Source organism: Oncorhynchus gorbuscha, linkage group LG05 (genome assembly GCF_021184085.1).
Source record: "Oncorhynchus gorbuscha isolate QuinsamMale2020 ecotype Even-year linkage group LG05, OgorEven_v1.0, whole genome shotgun sequence".
In the NCBI taxonomy this organism is placed as follows: domain Eukaryota; kingdom Metazoa; phylum Chordata; class Actinopteri; order Salmoniformes; family Salmonidae; genus Oncorhynchus; species Oncorhynchus gorbuscha.
Genome location: NC_060177.1, coordinates 52,743,806 through 52,765,066, shown reverse-complemented (window position 1 = coordinate 52,765,066; position 21,261 = coordinate 52,743,806). Strand labels below are relative to the sequence as shown.

At 42.1% G+C, this 21,261-nt stretch overlaps 1 protein-coding gene across 1 annotated transcript in view; it reads right to left on the bottom strand.

Moving 5' to 3' along the window:
• Nucleotides 1-725: 725 nt before the first annotated feature.
• The window catches only part of LOC124036025 (mediator of RNA polymerase II transcription subunit 27-like), a 108,356-nt gene continuing 87,820 nt past the window's right edge, over nt 726-21,261 (bottom strand). Inside the window, exons 6-8 of the mRNA XM_046350085.1 lie at nt 20,428-20,469; nt 8,555-8,632; nt 726-1,640 (exon numbers count right to left, since the gene is read on the bottom strand). Of these exons, the coding sequence (XP_046206041.1) occupies nt 1,506-1,640; nt 8,555-8,632; nt 20,428-20,469 (255 nt within the window). The 3' untranslated portion in view covers nt 726-1,505. The remainder of the gene's footprint in view (nt 1,641-8,554; nt 8,633-20,427; nt 20,470-21,261) is intronic.

Here is a 21,261-nt window from a genome sequence, read left to right as displayed (position 1 = left end):
GGAGGGAAGGGGTGTTTGGAGCTTCTCTGAATGGAGCATTGACTAATTCCTGTGGATGGATGGACAGAACAGGCAGACGGACACATACCCACGGTCCTGTCCTGCTGTCCTATGGAGGTGATGGATACTAACAGTACACTTTTATCACCATTATTCATATTCGGCTTAATCTGACTAGCTCTTCCAGTGGTTGATTCTACAAAGTAACATAAACAAAATCAATAATTCAGAGCTGGAAAGCCAGAAGGGAACCTGTACAGAAGAGACACAGCATGATGTCCCTATTGTGCTGGAAAGGTTACTATACAAAAGGCCCATTCCAATTTCATGCTTCATGCAATCTGAACCACTCTTGTAAAATCATATGGTTTTCCCTCAAAAGTGTGCAACTAAGTTTTTAGTTAGGAGCGAATCTTGTATGCGGTGTATCCGTGACTTAAAATACCTTGGTTCAGAATGTCAGTATTGCGTGTAGTCAAAGAAATGTACACTGCATTTGACTGTATGCTCTTTGACAATGAGCCAAGGATCCTTGACAAAAACTGCTGTTCAGAGTCACAAAGAGTCCCACGAATGATGAAATGCATGGGTAATGTCTATCTAAAAGTTGATGAACAAGACTAGAGATGTTCAAAAGTATTCATATTTGGTTGTGTTATGAATTGGGAAAACCATTTTCTCCCATCCCGCAAAAGCTTAAAATAAGATGACACTGATGGCTACTATTAAACAGAAATGTTGTACTTTATTTAGACAATGGTTATCAAAAAAGAGCACAGATTTTGAAAGTGTAAAGTAATTCTACAAAATGAGCAATTCCCTTCACTTGCCTTTTTAACTCCCACCTCACAAAAAAGCATTTTTCCTCCACATATCCAGCATGGTTCATGAAATATTAAACTCCTGTACAAAAGGGATACAACACAATGCCAAACAAACTGCACAATATTTGGGCCATACATGTGTTCGCTCTAACTTTGCTGAAAAATAACTTATTTTATTATTATTTGGAGAAGTTCTGGTTGTGCAGAACCTAAATAAAAAAAGGTTACGCACAACGAGGGGGCTGGAGCAGGAGCACTGAACAATTTATTATATGGCAAACATTTGGACAGCTGTGAGTTTGGGTTAAAGTGTGAGATTGGGTTAAACGTGAGTAGACGCATTAATGACATCATCCTACACATTGGGAGGACAACAACAACATTCTAATCAAACCACCGGGACTGCCACTACTGCCTCAGCCCTATGTGTCAATGAGGGAGGAAGAGCCAATAGTGGCAGTCTTGGCATGTTTGATTAGATCCCTTCTCCCTCCCATTCCAACCCAGTTGGCATCCTGATGCCCATTTAACCAGGAGGAGGACTATAAGGCAGTTACATACAGTCCATAAACAACAGTGCTGATTCCTACATGAACAACAGAGGTTGAAGAGCAGGTGAAGTCTTATTAGATGGGGTGTCAGCACAGTTTCCAATTGAACTCCCCCCCCCCAGCTGATTCCTCATTGCCTACACGTGTCGTGGAAGGCCTCCAGGGTACGAAAGTCTCTCCAGGTCGGGGGAAGGCCCTCCTGCAGAAACTTCCCACAACGCTGACACGGGGTCTGGAACAGCTTGATGTAGCTTCTTAGCCAGGTCTGACAAGGAGAAAAGAAAAGAGAAATTCAGGCAGGAAGACAGTGATATATTTCTCAGAAGGACTCACCAATAGACTGATTCTAGTAAAACATAAAATGTTGGGCTATTTTGATGAACATATGAGCTGACATGGTGAGAGAGAGAGAGATAGAGAGCGAGGAGGACAGAGACACAGAGCACCAATGTGGGGATTGTGGTCGATCCACCCAGGGGTGTGAGTGGAGTCTCTCCACATCCTCGGGCCCCCTTCTCTCTCCCAGCCCATCAGTCGGCCTCAGCCAGCAACACTGCCAGACCTCCCTCACACAGTCACACACCTGTCAAACCTATTCACTGGCACCATCCATCTGCAGGATTAAAAACCTGCTCCTCGATTCATCACCGGCCAGCGTAATGATCACCACCCTCATTGGGCGGCATGAGAAAAGACCCATTACAACAATCTCATGTTAGCGCTGCGACGAGAACACTACGGTTAAAGGTAAGTAGAGAGTAATGCATTTGCAAAGCCTATGGAATAGCAACTGCAAAACAGGTGCAAAGAAGCCATATTTGTGTTGTTGCTTAGAGGCTACTTAAGACGGGACCGAGGCCAACTGTTCCTTTAAACAGGATTGATTGCAGACATTGTGCTAATGTCTTTCTAGACAGAGTCAAGTTGTAAACGAGGACAGGCTTGTAATGGAGGCGCCCGGGTGTTGCCCTTGAAGCCGAGCCGTTGATCTGTCTGATTGGACCCAGCCACCACACCCCGGCCAGATCAGAATAGGTCTCCAACACCGGAGTGGCTAATTAATCTCCCTCACCTCAGCACTAAGAGCACAGGTCTGCAGAGTGGACAGTTGGGCTATTTAAAAACATCAAGTAGGGCGGGCACAATTACTGCATAACTGGTGGTTATGGATGAAGACTGCCATGAAAATAAAATACCTGTCATTCTTTTCGTGTGGAACAAACAGATGACTGAAGACAGGATAGCCAGGCATTAGTGCGGTTGAGTCTGTTCTGCAGTAACATGAAGTTTTTACAACATGATGAAACTTTAGCAAGGTGTTGTAGCAAACCAGTCTTTGGTTGCCTAGCAAAGCCCCCCTCCCTGCAGCAGCACATGCTGTTAGGAGCGGGGCAGAGAAGGAAATGTGTGAATTTTTTAAATGTTATTATATATATAGTTGAAGTTGGAAGTTTACATACACCTTAGCCAAATACATTTCAACTCAGTTTTTCACAATTCCTGACATTTAATCCTAGTAAAAATTCCCTGTTTTAGGTTAGGATCACCAATTTATTTTAAGAATGTGAAATGTCAGAATAATAGCAGAGAGAATGATTTATTTCAGCTTTTATTTCTTTCATCACATTCCCAGTGGGTCAGCAAATTACATACACTCAATTAGTATTTGGTAGCATTGCCTTCAAATTGTTCAACTTGGGTTAAACGTTTCGGGTAGCCTTTCACAAGCTTCCCACAATAAGTTGGGTGAATTTTGGCCCATTCCTTCTGACAGAGCTGGTGTAATTGAGTCAGGTTTATAGGCCTTCTTTTTCACACACGCTTCTTCAGTTCTGCCCACACATGTTCTATAGGATTGAGGTCAGGGCTTTGTGATGGCCAGTCCAATACCATGACATTATTGTCCTTAAGCCATTTTGCCACAACTTTGGAAGTATGCTTGTGGTCATTATCCATTTGGAAGACCCATTTGAGACCAAGCTTTAACTTCCTGACTGATGTCTTGAAATGTTGCTTCAATATATCCACATCATTTTTCTTTCCTCATGTCAATCTATTTTGTGAAGTGCACCAGTCCCTCCTGCAGCAAAGCACCCGCCACAACATGCATCACGGTTGGGATGATTATCACACAAATGATTATTATTATTTGACCATGCTGGTCATTTATGAACATTTGAACATCTTGGCCATGTTCTGTTATAATCTCCATGTTATAATAATCCGGCACAGCCAGAAGAGGACTGGCCACGCCACATAGCCTGGTTCCTCTCTCGGTTTCTTCCTAGGTTTTGGCCTTTCTAGGGAGTTTTTCCTAGCCACCGTGCTTCTACACCTGCATTGCTTGCTATTTGGGGTTTTAGGCTGGGTTTCTGTACAGTACTTTGAGATATCAGCTGATGTAGGAAGGGCTATATAAATAAATTTGATTTGACGGTGTTCTTTGGCTTGCAAGCCTCCCCCTTTTTCCTCCAAACATAATGATGGTCATTATGGCCAAACAGTTGTATTTTTTGTTTCATCAGACCAGAGGACATTTCTCCAAAAAGTAAGATCTTTGTCCCCATGGGGCTGCAGGGTAGCGTAGTGGTTAGAGCGGTGAACTAGTAACCGAAAGGTTGCAAGTTCAAATCCCCAAGCTGACAAGAGACAAATCTGTCGTTCTGCCCCTGAACAGGCAGTTAACCCGCTGTCATTGAAAATAAGAATTTGTTCTTAATGAACTGACTTGCCTAGTTAAATAAAGGTTAACATTATTTGCAATGTGCAGTTGCAAACTGTAGTCTGGCTTTTTTATGGTGGTTTTGTAGCAGTTGTTTCTTCATTGCTGAGTGGCCTTTCAGGTTATGTCGATATAGGACTCATTTTACTGTGTATATAGATACTTTTTTACCCGTTTCCTCCAGCATCTTCACAAGGTCCTTCGCTGTTGTTCTGGGATTGATTTGCACATTTCACACCAAAATATGTTAATCTCTAGGAGACAGAATGCGTCTCCTTCCTGAGCGGTATAATGGCTGCGTGGTCCCATGGTATTTACACTTGCGTACTATTGTTTGTACAGATGAACGTGGTACCTTCAGGCATTTGGTGATTTTTGCTCCCAAAGATGAACCAGACTTATGGAAGTCTACAATTTGTTTTCTGAGGTCTTGGCTGATTTGTTTAGATTTTCCTATGATGTCAAGCAGAGGCACTGAGTTTGAAGGTAGGCCTTGAAATACATCCACAGGTACACCTCCAATTGACTCAAATTATGTCAATTAGCCTATCAGAAGCTTCTAAAGTCATGACATAATTTTCTGGAATTTTCCAAGCTTTTAAAAGGCAGTCAACTTAGTGTATGTAAACTTCTGACCCACTGGAATTGTGATACCGTGTATTATTATAAGTGAAATAATCTGTCTGTAAACAATTGTTGGAAAAATGAGTTGTCATGCAGAAAGTAGATGTCCTAACCGACTTGCCAAAACTATAGTTCATTGACAAGACATTTGTGGAGTGGTTGAAAAACAAGTTTTAATTGACTCCAACCTAAATGTATGTAAACTTCCGACTTCAACGGTATACATTTTATTTTTCTTCTTCTTTCTATTCTAACAGTTATAACGGGGACCGCGGTCATTTGGCTGACCAATTACTGTCATCCAAAATTCCATGACCGTCACAGCCAACATCAAGACACTAATGCATAATCTTGCCCGCACTCCAGGAAGTAAGGAGTAAAAACCTCCAACGGTACCTGACACATCACGCAGTAACAATGACAAGTCTATAGTACAGTACGCTTCCTGAGGTACTTCCTCCATAGGACTGTACATGTGGAGACTGGTTACAAGCTTCAGCGGGACAGGGGAACTTTGCCCGACTCACAACCACTAATTACAGTGGCGTGCGAAAGTATTCACCCCCCTTGGCATTTTTCCTATTTTGTTGCCTTACAACCTGGAATTAAAATGGATTTTGGGGGGTTTGTATCATTTGATTTACACAACATGCCTACCACTTTGAAGATGCAATATATTCTGAAACAAACAAGAAATAAGACAAAATAACAGAAAAGCGCTTTTTTAAATGTAACCATTACAACCATTGCAGTAATATTGTACAGAAGTATTTTGTTGACACAGCTTCCAAAATGGAGTATTACGTCGAGCATTTCATTAACTGCAAAACCACTCATGTCATCTACAGAATGGAATGTCCACAGTGCAAGGTGTTCTACATTGGAAGTACAAAAAAGACGCCTTCAAGAACGCTTAGTGGAACACAAGTACGCCATACAGGTAGGTAATGAAGACTACCCCATGGCAAGGTACAAGTCTCTACACCATGACAACCCTGCCTCCCTACAAGCTATGGGTATTGATCATATTCCGACCTCTATTAGAAAAGGGGACCGTCTTAAACAGTTAAACCAAAGGGAAAGTTTTGGGATTTACAAACTACAGGCCACTAAATACACTGGTTTAAATGAAGATATGGATTTACAAACTACAGGCCACTAAATACACTGGTTTAAATGAAGATATGGATTTACAAACTACAGGCCACTAAATACCCTGGTTTAAATGAAGATATGGATTTACAAACTACAGGCCACTAAATACCCTGGTTTAAATGAAGATATGGATTTACAAACTACAGGCCACTAAATACCCTGGTTTAAATGAAGATATGGATTTACAAACTACAGGCCACTAAATACCCTGGTTTAAATGAAGATATTACATTTACATTTGGATTTACAAACTACAGGCCACTAAATACCCTGGTTTAAATAAAGATATGGATTTACAAACTACAGGCCACTAAATACCCTGGTTTAAATGAAGATATGGATTTACAAACTACAGGCCACTAAATTCCCTGGTTTAAATAAAGATATGGATTTCTCACCCTTCCTGTAGGGTCGTGATGGGTCCATTTGCTGTCATCTAGTGGAGATTTTGCTCTATTGCCCTCAGCTATGGTTAGACTGTTGTTGTTCATGTTTTGCTGTGTTCTAGTGTACTATGGTATATTTAGCTTTCTTATTCTTGACACTTCTCCCAGTCATATTTAAGGTTAGAACTACCTTTTAGTGTTCTGATACTTCTAGTTTAGTGTTGTATTTTTATGATAACATAGCTACAGTATTTCAAAGTGTATAGTATTGTTTATAGGTGTGTCCAAATCAATTGTGTAACCACTCCCTCTTCCAATTAGGGCTAATTGATAAGCTGTTAAAAAGAGGACCTTGTAATTCCTCTTTTTTTAAAAACTCCCTGACGAAGGCCATGCAGCCGAAACGCGTCGGTTTAAAAAAAACTTTGTTTCTATTGAACATGCCATACTAATAAAGGCATTTTAATAAATTATATGAAGAATGCCTTGGTCCTCCTTTCTTTTTGATGACCAATTTACCCCTTTTACCAAAGAGCACTTTCTATCTACCAAAATGTACTATTGTGTACCTTAGTAGTGCTTCCCTTCCTCCTCTTTCTATTAAAAAAAACAGACAACTTGAGCATTCATAACTATTCACCCCCCCAAAGTCAATACTTTGTAGAGCCACATTTTGCATCAACTACAGCTGCAAGTCTCTTGGGGTAGGTCTCTATAAGCTTGGCACATCTAGCCACTGGGATTTTTGCCCATACCTCAGGGAAAAACTGCTCCAGCTCCTTCAAGTTGGATGGGTTCCGCTGATGTAAAGCAATCTTTAAGCCATATCACAGATTCTCAATTGGATTGACGTCTGGGCTTTGACTAGGCCATTCCAAGACATTTAAATGTTTCCCCTTAAACCACTTGAGTGTTGCTTTAGCAGTATGCTTGGGGTCATTGTCCTGCTGGAAGGTGAACCTCCGCCCCAGTCTCAAATGTCTGGAAGACTGAAACAGGTTTCCCTCAAGAATTTCCATGTATTTAGCGCCATCCATCATTCCTTCAATTCTGACCAGTTTTCCAGCCCCTGCTGATGAAAAACACCCCCACGCTTCACTGTGGGGATGGTGGTCTCAGTGTGATGCGGTGTTGGGTTTGCGCCAGACATAGTGTTTTCCTTGATGGTCAAAAAGCTCAATTTTAGCCTCATCTGAGCAAAGTACCTTCTTCAATACGTTTGGGGAGTCTCCCACATGCCTTTTGGTGAACACCAAACGTGTTTGCTAATTTATTTCTTTAAGCAATGGCTTTTATCTGGACAATCATCCGTAAATCCCAGCTCTGTGGAGTGTACGGCTTAAAGTGGTCCTATGGACAGATACTCCAATCTCCGCTGTGGAGCTTTCCAGCTCCTTCAGGGTTATATTTGGTCTCTTTGTTGCCTCTATGATTAATGCCCTCCTTGCCTGGTCCGTGAGTTTTGGTGGGCGGTCCTCTCTTGGCGGGTTTGTTGTGGTCCCATATTCTTTCCATTTAAATGGTGTTCTGTGGGATGTTCAAAGTTTTGGATATTTTTTTATCACCCAACCCTGATCTGTACTTCTCCACAATGTTGTCCCTGACCTGTTTGGAGAGCTCCTTGGTCTTGATGGTGCCACTTGCATAGTGGTGCCCCTAGCTTAGTGATGTTGCAGACTCTGGGGCCTTTGAGAACAGGTGTGTGTATATATACTGAGATCATGTGACACTTAGATTGCACACAGGTGGACTTTATTTAACTAATTATGTGACTTCTGAAGGTAATTGGTTGCACCAGGTCGTATTTAGGGACTTCATAGCAAAGGGGGTGAATACATATGCACGTACCACTTTTCTGTTTTTTCTTTTTTAGAATTTTTTGAAACAAGTTATTTATTTCATTTCACTTCACACATTTGAACTATTTTATGTATGTCCATTACATGAAATCCAAATCAAAAATACATTTAAATTACAGGTTGTTACGCAGCAAAATAGGAAAAACACCAAGGGGGATGAATACTTTTGCAAGGTATTGTATCCAGTAATAGCCTGACAGTATTTAACCCCTTCCTCAAAAATGTGTTACTGAGCTTTCAATCAAAAGCAGGTACTGTAACAGTACTGTAGGTGTGATAAGATGCCTAGAGACAGCAATGCGAGTGCAATCCATCGGCTATGTGTATATGGTGAAGATATGGGACCAAAGACAGAGTAGATGATCAAGTAGTGGAGCTCAGTCACGGGGTGGGAGTGGGTTATGTAGAGGGTTTGCTTTGTGAATGTGCTCACCATGAAGGAACGTACCACCACGTCGGGCATCTGGGGGAGTTGGTAGTGCAGCAGAGCAGTAGTGGCATGATCCGTAACCTTAGAGAAAAAAAACAGGGCTTGTAAAATCACATTGTCGCTGAATATTTGTAAACATTCCAATTCCCTCTGCTAAGCCTGAGACAATACAATCACATTAAGTCTGCCAGTTCTTTTTCAATTCAATATGATTTTATGAGCAAGTGAGTACTACATAACTTAATCAATAAAAGCTGTCAAGTGAAACATGTTTTCAAGGCCTGAGCAATCATTACTCGACTTTCTAAATAACTAATAGAAGTCTGCTAGACCAGCGCAGGGAGCAATCCTGGAGCAATCCTAATCATAGAATATACTGTACCAATCTCTCCCTCCTACACATTCACTTGGCAGTGACTAGGCGTCTAATTATTCTTAATATTTTGACCAAAATCTAATATTCATCCCACATGCAATTATATGCGCCCATTTATTATGTAACTTTGATGAACCAAGTTATTCTGACAATTGTTGCTGTGTCCAGTCAATATGTCCATTGCTATTGCATTTTGACCATCTGGAGATGCATGACGAGTGTTTGGCTATTACTAGCACATGGCAGGCAGTACAGTACATGCGCAAGGAAAACATCAAAACCGGGGGGAAAAGTTCTCCCCAAAGAAGATGTAAGGTATATGACTGGACAGGTAACAAAGTAAGAGGCTTCGGTCACAAGTCAGACCTTACCAGTGCAATGAAAGATGGGAGGGGAAGCTGAGAGGTGCCCTGCTCCACCCTCCCTCCCCATCAGACCGGGTCTGTTTACATTAGGATGAGATCAAGAAATAAACATACTGTAGTTTATCAATAAAATGGTCTGACGGTGAAGTGGACATACTCTGTATTTATATCCTAAAATAAAGAAATTCTCCTATTACAATACATTTGAATGGAAAGTTAGCAAAAATAGATAAGATCTTGCTACCGTGGAAAGGAAAATACCTGTCTATTTGTGGGAAAATCACCCTGATGAACTATTTAGTCATATCCCAGTTTACCTATTTGCTTATGACCTTGCATACACCTAGCAACTTGTTTTTTAAATGATTTGAGCAAAGAAGGTTACATTTTATTTGGAACGGCAAGCCAGACAAAATTAAACGGGCCTATTTATATCATGAATATGAATTCGGAGGGCAGAAATGATTAAATATTAAACCATTAGACCTCTCACTAAAAGCTTTAGTCATTCAAAAGTTATACTTAAATCCAAACTGGTTCTCTAGAAGATTAGTAAGAATATCTCACCTAATGTTCAAGAATGACCTTTTCCCTTTTATTCAGATTACAACCTCTCACTTTCGGTTATTTGAAAATGAAAGCATTTCCAAAATATTGCTATTTTTAAAACAAGCCATAGAAGGTTTAGTTGCAATTTCAACCTTTTTGGGATAGGGGGGCAGCATTTTCACTTTTGGATGAATAGCGTGCCCAAACTGAACTGCCTCCTACTCTGTCCCATATGCTAATATATGCATATTATTATTAGTATTGGATAGAAAACAGAAGTTTATAAAACTGTTTGAATGATGTCTGAGTATAACAGAACTCATATGGCAGGCAAAAACCTGAGAAAGAATCCAAACAGGAAGTGAGAAATTCATTTTCAAAACAGTACCTATTGAAATCCCAGTGAGATATGAATGAGGATGCACTTCTTTAGAAACTGGTTTGAGGATTCTACTATAAGGAGGGGCTCATAATAGCTCTGAGTGAGTGGTCTGGCAGAGAGCCTCGGTCTCAAAACGCGCGCTCCCGACAGAGTTTTCTGTCGTTCCAATGCTTTTCTTCAGACAAAGAAATTCTCCGGTTGGAACCTTATTGATGATTTATGATAAAAACATCCTAAAGATTGATTGCATATATCATTTGACTTGTTTCTATGGACTGTAATGGAACTTTTCGAGTTTTTGTCTGGAGGAAGTGCTCGCGTCTCACGTAGATGGATTACTGGGATGAACAAGCTAACAACAAGTGGCTAAATGATGGGCTTTATGGAAATTTATGGAACAAATCAGTAATTTATTGTCAAACTGGGATTCCTGGGAGTGCCTTCTGATGAAGATCAAAAGGTAAATTAATATTTATAGTGTTTTTTTCTAGCTTCTGTTGACGCTATTGACGGATATTCCTCTGGCTGTTTTGGGTTTTGAGCGCCGTTCTCAGATGATGCTTTTTCCGTAAAGTAAAAAAAAATCTGACACAGCGGTTTAATAGAGGTTAAGACTGTCTTTAAATCTGTGAATAACACTTGCATCTTTTATCAATGTTTATTATGAGTATTTCTGCAAAATCACCAGATGTTTTGGAATCAAAACATTACTGCATGTAACGCGCCAATGTAAACTGAGATTTTTGGATATAAATATGAACATTACCGAACAAAACATACATGTATTGTGTAACATGATGTCCTATGAGTGTCATCTGATGAAGATCATCAAAGGTTAGTGATTCATTTTATCTATACTTCTGCTTTTTGTGACTCCTATCTTTGGCTAGAAAATGGCTGTGTGTTTTTGTGACTTGAATCTGACCTAACATAATCATATGTTGTGCTTTAGCTGTAAAGCATTTTTTAAATCGGACACGATGGGTAGATTAGCAATAGGTTTATCTTTCATTTGCTGTATTGGACTTGTTAATGTGTGAAAGTTACATATTGCTAAAAAGTATTTTTGAATTTCGCGCCCTGCCTTTTCAGCGGAATGTTGTCGAGGGGTTCCGCTAGGAAGGTTAATCCAACAGAAAAGACAGAATATATTACAACAAATATTATGGTTAAACTCAAATATAGTAATTGATATATATACAGTGGGGCAGAAAAGTATTTAGTCAGCCAATTGTGCAAGTTCTCCCACTTAAAAAGATGAGAGGCCTGTAATTTTCATCACAGGTACACTTCAACTATGACAGACAAAATGAGAAGAAAACCCCCCAGAAAATCACATTGTAGGATTTTTAATGAATTTATTTGTAAATTATGGTGGAAAATAAGTATTTGGTCACCTACAAACAAGCAAGATTTATGGCTCTCACAGACCTGTAACTTCTTCTTTAAGAGGCTCCTCTGTCCTCCACTCGTTACCTGTATTAATGGCACCTGTTTGAACTTGTTGTCAGTATAAAAGACACCTGTCCACAACCTCAAACAGTCACACTCCAAACTCCACTCCAAGACCAAAGAGCTGTCAAAGGACACAAGAAACAAAATTGTAGACCTGCACCAGGCTGGGAAGACTGAATCTGCAATAGGTAAGCAGCTTGGTTTGAAGAAATCAACTGTGGGAGCAATTATTAGGAAATGGAAGACATACAAGACCACTGATAATCTCCCTCGATCTGGGGCTCCATGCAAGATCTCACCCCGTGGGGTCAAAATTATCACAAGAACGGTGAGCAAACATCCCAGAACCACACGGGGGGACCTAGTGAATGATCTGCATAGAGCTGGGACCAAAGTAACAAAGTCTACCATCAGTAACACACTACGCCGCCAGGGACTCAAATCCTGCAGTGCCAGACGTGTCCCCCTGCTTAAGCCAGTACATATCCAGGCCCATCTGAAGTTTGCTAGAGAGCATTTGGATGATCCAGAAGAAGATTGGGAGAATGTCATATGGTCAGATGAAACCAAAATAGAACTTTTTGGTAAAAACTCAACACGTTGTGTTTGGAGGACAAAGAATGCTGAGTTGCATCCAAAGAACACCATACCTACTGTGAAGCATGGGGTGGAAACATCATGCTTTGGGGCTGTTTTTCTGCAAAGGGACCAGGACAAATGAATGGGGCCATGTATCGTGAGATTTTGAGTGAAAACCTCCTTCCATCAGCAAGGGCATTGAAGATGAAACGTGGCTGGGTCTTTCAGCACGACAATGATCCCAAACACACCGCCCAGGCAACGAAGGAGTGGTTTCGTAAGAAGCATTTCAAGGTCCTGGAGTGGCCTCGCCAGTCTCCAGATCTCAACCCCATAGAAAATCTTTGGAGGGAGTTGAAAGTCTGTGTTGCCCAGCAACAGCCCCAAAACATCACTGCTCTAGATGAGATCTGCATGGAAGAATGGGCCAAAATACCAGCAACAGTGTGTGAAAACCTTGTGAATACTTACAGAAAACGTTTGACCTCTGTCTCATCTTTTTAAGTGGGGGAACTTGCACAATTGGTGGCTGACTAAATACTTTTTGTCCCATTGTATACAGTGTATATAGATACACTGCCGATTTTGCAGATTTTCCTACTTACAAAGCATGTAGAGGCCTGTCATTTTTTAAATCATAGGTACACTTAAACTGTGAGAGACGGAATCTAAAACAAAAATCCAGAAAATCACATTGTATGATTTTTAAGTAATTAATTTGCATTTTATTGCATGACATTTAAATAAAGACGTATAAAAGTTGAATTTAAGGACCCCAAAATTGACAGATGTGCCATATAGATTGCAAAATAGTTGGGAAGAGATTTTCAGCACATTGTTTATGAACTGACACACAAAACAACACTGGATAATTGTTATGGCGCTGAAGAACATGGCTGACGTTTTACATTCTCCCAACCAATTGTGCCATTTTTTTTGCGTAACTTTCATAAAAACATAATGTTGCTGCTACCATCTCTTATGACCGAAAATAACTTCTGGACATCAGAAAAACGATTACTCACCGCGGACTGGAATAAACGTTTTGCTTTAACGAGTCTGACGAGAAGGATATCCTGCTTTCACTGGAACAGGCCCAGATCCAAGCCTTGTGCAACCAGAAAAAAAAATCCTAGACCTCCTTTATTCCACACACAGAGATGCATACAAAGCTCTCCCCCACACTCCATTTGGCAAATATGACCATAATTCTATCCTCCTAATTCCTGCTTACAACCAAAAACTAAAGCAGGAAGTACCAGTGACTAGCTCAATAAGGAAGTGGTCAGATGATGTGGATGCTACACTACCAGGCTTTTTTGCTAGCACAGACTGGAATATGTTCCGGGATTCATCCAACAGCATTGAGGAATTACACTTCCTCAGTCATCGGTTTCATCAATAGGTGCATCGATGTCGTCATCCCCACATATCCCAACCAGAAGCCATGGATTACAGGAAACATCCGCATCGAGCTAAAGGCTAGAGCTGCCGCTTTCAAGGAAATCCCGTTATGCTCTCAGACGAACCGTCAAACAAGCAAAGCGTCAATACAGGATTAAGATTGAATCCTACTACACCGGCTCTGATGCTCATCAGATGTGGCAGGGCTTGAAAACTATTACAGACTACAAAGGGAAACCCAGACCACTATAGTACCTGTGCCCAAGGAAGCGAAGGTAACCTGCCTAAATGATTACTGCCCCGTGGCACTCACGTCGGTAGCCATGAAGTGCTTTGAAAGGCTAGTCATGGCTCACATTAACAGCATCCTCCCGGACACTCTAGACCCACTCCAATTCGCATACCGCCCCAACAGATCCACAAATGATGCAATCTCAATCGCACTCCACACTGCCCTCTCTCACTGAACAAAAGGAACACCTACGTGAGAATATTGTTCAATGACTACAGCTCAGCGTTCAACACCATAGTGCCCACGAAGCTCATCACTAAGCTAAAGACTCTGGGACTAAACACCTCCCTCTGGAACTGGATCCTGGACTCCCTGATAGGCTGCCCCCCCCAGGTGGTAGAGTAGGCAACAACACTGCATAGCCAAACACGACTCCAACACCATCATTAAGTTTGCTGACGACACAACAGTGTCACCGACAAGGATGAGACGGCCTATAGGGAGGAGGTCAGAGAACTGGCAGTGTGGTGCCAGGACAACAACCTCTCCCTCAATGTAAGCAAGACTAAAGAGCTGATCATGGACTACAGGAAAAGGCAGGCCGAACAGGCCCCCATTAACATCAACAGGGCTGTAGTGGAGCGGGTCGAGAGTTTTAAGTTCCTTGGTGTCCACATCACCATCAAACTATCATGGTCCAAACATACCAAGACAGTCGTGAAGAGGGCACGACAACACATTTTTTCAAGATTTGGCACGGGTCCCCAGATTCTCAAAAGGTTCTACCGCTGCACCATCGAGACCGGTTGCCTCACCAGGTATGGCAACTTCTCGGCATCTGACCGTAAGACGCTACAGAGGGTAGTGCGAACAGCCCAATACATCACTGGGACCAAGCTTCCTGCCATCCAGGACCAATATAATAAGCGGTGTCAGAGGAAAGCCCATAAAATTGTCAGAGACTCGAGTTACCCAAGTTACAGACCATTTTCTGCTACCGCACGGCAAGTGGTACCGAAGTCTAGGACCAAAAGGCTCCTCAACAGCATCTACCCCCAAACCATAAGATTGCTGAACAATTAATTTAATCACCACTGGACAATTTACACTGACCCCCCTTCCTTTTGTACACTCCGAAAAAGAGGGAAACGAGGCGGTCTTCTGGTCAGACTCCGGAGACGGGCACACCGTGCACCACTCCCGAGCATTCTTCTTGCCAATGTCCAGTCTCTTGACAACAAGGTTGATGAAATCCGAGCAAGGGTAGCATTCCAGAGGGACATCAGAGACTGTAACGTTCTCTGCTTCACGGAAACATGGCTCACTGGAGAGAAGCTATCAGGGGCGGTGCAGCCAACGGGTTTCTCCACGCACCGCGCCGACAGAAACAAACAACTTTCTGGTAAGAAGAGTGGCGGGGGCGTATGCCTCATGACTAACGAGACATGGTGTGATGAAAGAAACATACAGGAACTCAAATCCTTCTGTTCACCTGATTTAGAATTCCTCACAATCAAATGTAGACCGCATTATCTACCAAGAGAATTCTCTTTGATTATAATCACAGCCGTATATATCCCCCCCCAAGCAGACACATTGATGGCTCTGAACAAACCTTATTTAACTCTTTGCAAACTGGAAACCATTTATCCGGAGGCTGCATTCATTGTAGCTGGGGATTTTAACAAGGCTAATCTGAAAACAAGACTCCCTAAATTTTATCAGCATATCGATTGCGCAACCAGGGGTGGTAAAACCTTGCATCATTGTTACTCTAACTTCCGCGACGCATATAAGGCCCTGCACCGCCCCCCTTTCGGAAAAGCTGACCACGACTCCATTTTGTTGATCCCTGCCTACAGACAGAAACTAAAACAAGTGGCTCCCACGCTGAGGTCTGTCCAACGCTGGTCCGACCAAGCTGACTCCACACTCCAAAACTGCTTCCATCACGTGGACTGGGATATGTTTCGTATTGCGTCAGATGGTAATATTGACGAATACGCTGATTCGGTGTGCGAGTTCATTAGAACGTGCGTTGAAGATGTCGTTCCCATAGCAACGATTAAAACATTCCCTAACCAGAAACCGTGGATTGATGGCAGCATTCGCGTGAAACTGAAAGCGCGAACCACTGCTTTTAATCAAGGCAAGGTGTCTGGTAACATGACCGAATACAAACAGTGCAGCTATTCCCTCCGCAAGGCTATCAAACAAGCTAAGCGTCAGTACAGAGACAAAGTAGAATCTCAATTCAACGGCTCAGACACAAGAGGCATGTGGCAGGGTCTACAGTCAATCACGGACTACAAGAAGAAATCCAGCCCAGTCACGGACCAGGATGTCTTGCTCCCAGGGTCTCGACCCCGCCCTGTGCAACTGGGTACTGGACTTCCTGACGGGCCGCCCCCAGGTGGTGAGGGTAGGCAACAACATCTCCTCCCCACTGATCCTCAACACTGGGGCCCCACAAGGGTGCGTTCTGAGCCCTCTCCTGTACTCCCTGTTCACCTACGACTGCGTGGCCACGCACGCCTCCAACTCAATCATCAAGTTTGCGGACGACACAACAGTGGTAGGCCTGATTACCAACAACGACGAGACGGCCTACAGGGAGGAGGTGAGGGCCCTCGGAGTGTGGTGTCAGGAAAATAACCTCACACTCAACGTCAACAAAACTAAGGAGATGATTGTGGACTTCAGGAAACAGCAGAGGGAACACCCCCCTATCCACAAGGATGGAACAGTAGTGGAGATGGTAGCAAGTTTTAAGTTCCTCGGCATACACATCACAGACAAACTGAATTGGTCCACACACACAGACAGCATCGTGAAGAAGGGGCAGCAGCGCCTCTTCAACCTCAGGAGGCTGAAGAAATTTGGCTTGTCACAAAAAGCACTCACAAACTTCTACAGATGCACAATCGAGAGCATCCTGGCGGGCTGTATCACCGCCTGGTACGGCAACTGCTCCGCCCTCAACCGTAAGGCTCTCCAGAGGGTAGTGAGGTCTGCACAACGCATCACCGGGGGAAAACTACCTGCCCTCCAGGACACCTACACCACCCGATGTTACAGGAAGCCCATAAAGATCATCAAGGACAACAACCACCCGAGCCACTGCCTGTTCACCCCGCTATCATCCAGAAGGCGAGGTCAGTACAGGTGCATCAAAACTGGGACCGAGAGACTGAAAAACAGCTTCTATCTCAAGGCCATCAGACTGTTAAACAGCCACCACTAACATTGAGTGGCTGCTGCCAACACACTGACATTGGCACTGACTCAACTCCAGCCACTTTAATAATGGGAATTGAGGGGAAATGATGTAAATATATCACTAGCCACTTTAAACAATGCTACCTTATATAATGTTACTTACCCTACATTATTCATCTCATATGCATACGTATATACTGTACTCTATATCATCGACTGCATCCTTATGTAATACATGTATCACTAGCCACTTTAACTATGCCACTTTGTTTACATACTCATCTCATATGTATATACTGTACTCGATACCATCTACTGTATCTTGCCTATGCTGCCCTGTACCACCACTCATTCATATATCCTTATGTACATATTCTTTATCCCCTTACACTGTGTATAAGACAGTAGTTTTGGAATTGTTAGTTAGATTACTTGTTGGTTATTACTGCATTGTCGGAACTAGAAGCACAAGCATTTCGCTACACTCGCATTAACATCTGCTAACCATGTGTATGTGACAAATACATTTTTATTTGATTTGATTTGCTGTTACTACTTATGTACAGATGACCTCAACTAGCCTGTACCCCCCGCACATCGACTCGGTACCGGTCCACCCCTGTATATTGCCTCGTTATTGTTATTCTTATTGTGTTACTTTTTGTTATTACTTTTTTATTTTAGTTTACTTGGCAAATATTTCTCCTTCTTGAACTGCACTGTTGGTTAAGGGCTTGTAAAGTAAGCAGGTCTACATGTGACAAATAAAGTTTGATTGGACTAAATTATTACACAAAATTATTGCAACCAATAGAATGTTATATATATGGGGGATACAACCATCCCAGCTTGGCAGATTTTGCTGCAAAGAGACAGAATTATTAGATCATTTGTTTTGGTACATATGTAGATTGTTTTTGGTCGCAGGTTCAGGAATGGCTTAAGAATTGCAACATTTACCTGGAGCCAACTTTGCAAATAGCACTGCTGGGTGACTTAAAAAGTCATAGTCAATCGATTAATAATATAACAAATAGTCTTAGAATTTTTTGTATCTTTAATTTACAATATGTAGAATCTATGAAAATACTGGATGGTGTTTAGAGACAGATGGGAGGGGTTGAGTGGAGCTGAAGGATGGGACTAAAAACAAACAAACGATAACAATTGTAAAACTATACTGTGTCCGTAAAATGCAAATAGTATGTATAAGCTGGAAGTAGAAGCCTAAGAGTTGTTGTCCATTAGTAAAAAATAAAGCAAAAAAGTAAAGAAAAACCCTGGAATGAGTAGGTGTGTCAACTTTTGACAGGTACTGATTCTTTAAAGTAGCCAACCTTTGCCTTGATGACAGCTTTTCTCACTCTTGGCATTCTCATAACCAGCTTCATGAGGTGTGCCTTGTTAAATGTTAATTTGTGAAATTTCTTTCCTTCTTAATGCGCTTGAGCCAATCAGTTGTGTTGTGACAAGGTAGGGGTGGTAATACAGAAGATAGCCCCAAAAAACATATCCATATTTTGTCAAGAACAGCTCAAATAAGCAAAATAAACAACAGTCCATCATTATTTTAAGACATGAAGGTCAGTAAATGCAGAACATTTCAAGAACTTTGAAAGTTTCTTAATAAAGTGCAGTCGTAAAAACCATCAAGCGCTATGATGAAACTGTCTCTCATGACAACCGCCACAGGAAAGGAATACCCAAAGTTACCTCTGCTGCAGAGGATAAGTTCATTAGAGTTACCAGCCCAAATAAATGCTTCACAGAGTTCAAGTAACAGACACATCTCAACATCAACTGTTCAGAGGAGACTTTGTGAATCAGGCCTTCATGGTTGAATTGCTGCAAGGAAACCACTACTAAAGGACACCAATAAGAAGAAGAGACTTTCTTGGGCCAAGAAACACAAGCAATGGACATTAGATCGTGGTAACATGTCCTTTGGTCTGATGAGTCCAAATTTGAGACTTTTGGTTCCAACAGCCGTGTCTTTGTGAGATGCAGAGTAGGAAAACGGATGTTTGCCCCATGTATGGTTTCCACCATGTAGCATGGAGGAGGTGGTGTGATGTTGTGGGGGTGCTTTGCTGGTGACACTGTTAGTGATTTATTTGGAATTCAAGGCACACTTAACCAGCAAGGGTACCACAGCATTCTGCACTGATACGTCATCCCATCTGGTTTGCGCTTAGGGGGACTATCATTTGTTTTTCACCAGGACAATGACCCAACACACCTCCAGCCTGTGTAAGGGCTATTTGACTAAGAAGGAGAGTGACGGAGTGCTGCATCAGATTACTTGGACTTCACAATCTCCTGACCTCAACCCAATTGAGATGGTTTGGAATGAGTTGGACCGCAGAGTGAAGGAAAAACAGACAACAAGTGCTCAGCATATGTGGGAACTCCTTCAAGACTGTTGGAAAAGTATTCCAGGTGAAGCTGGTTGAGAGAATGCAAAGAGTGTGCAAAGCTGTCATCAAGGCAAAGGGTGGCTACTTTGAAGAATCTAACATTTGTTTAACACTTTTTTGGTTACGACATGATTCCATGTGTGTAATTCCATAGTTTTGATGTCTTCACTATTATTCTACAATGTAGGAAATAGTTTTTTTTTTAAAGAAAAGAAAAGTAGGTGTAGGTGGCCAAAAGAGTAGGTGGCCTAACTTTTGACTGGTATCTACTTACCCAAAAATATATGGGGGATTGGAAATTATGCAGACAATTACATTAATGGAAGCCACAATCTATCTGCAACAGTAAAGCTTATCGAACATTAAAAGTAAGAAGATAATAGAAATAAACATACAATTGAGAATTCTCTATGAAAGACACATTTGTGTGCTCTCTTTCTATTCATGTTGTCTTCATCGCCGTCACTGGTGTGTGTGTGTGTGTGTGTGTGTGTGTGTGTGTGTGTGTGTGTGTGTGTGTGTGTGTGTGTGTGTGTGTGTGTGTGTGTGTGTGTGTGTGTGTGTGTGTGTGTGTGGCGGTTGGCTGCCCTTAGGCTGAGATTTGATGAGGGAGGGGAGTGAAGACGACTCATAACCTCCGTATGCTTGGCAGAACTGATTATGATGCAAAGTGGTTTCAGTTTAAAATGAAATCCAACAGGAAACCAAGTATATTTTGGTATGACAGGGCTTGACAAGTGAGAGAGAACAACACACAGGGACAGGTGGCCCAACGAGAGAGAGACCGACTGGACCACAATATGGAGACCTACGTGACTATTCATGAATTCCTCAGGTTGGCGCCTGCCAAGTGTGAATTGCACCTCAGTATGGGGTGAACACAAAGATAAGGTCTCACCTTTTGAAATACTTGATAGTTTGACTTCGACCAGATATCCAGCTGAGGAGAGAAAAGGAGAAATGATTGCCATTATTCATTTTCAAACCATTACACATTCTTTTCTTCAGTTGTATATGATGCAAATCACACCAAGTGTTCCTTTGGTGAGTTCAGAACAATGGGATTGGAGTAAACATGTTGTCCTCGTCATCATCAAGACTGACAACGCCAACAACTTTCTCTTGGTATTCGTGATACCATTCATTAGCATTGCATTCTGGGGTTTTGATCAGGTCTATATTTTTCGTTCAAATGATTCCTCTCTTCTTGCCGCCCTACTGTCCTCTGGCTTGCATGGTCCTACAGTAAATGAGGAGAGGTGGGCAGGAGATTGTGTGAAGGTTGTCCAAACACTTTCAAAGGCGTTAACAAATCAAAACGCTCCCCTGAATCTAATATCAAACAGGCCTGGTGTCAGCATTTATTAGAGAAATCGGATTCGATCCCCCTCTGTCCCTCTACCCACTCCCGACACACAGAGACCCTTTGAAGGGGGAAGGATACAGGATCGCAAATTACCCAAGAGATGCCTTAGATAGTCTTTGAAGCCCTCCTTTGATAGTGCAGTTTTCCTTCTCCCTTTTCCTCTCTCTTTCTGTACGCTAGGAGGCTCAGCTTGCGGCTCCTGCTGCTTCTTACAATATGATAATTAGAGGAGAAAATGGCAGAAATGGGGATGGTGCACCCTGAGGGATGGAGCAGACGAGGCAAGACACCCTAAACTAAACCCTGGCTGCTGCTGTTTGTGTCTAAGTCATCCTAGGTGGCACTTTGGGAATGTCTGGACTACAA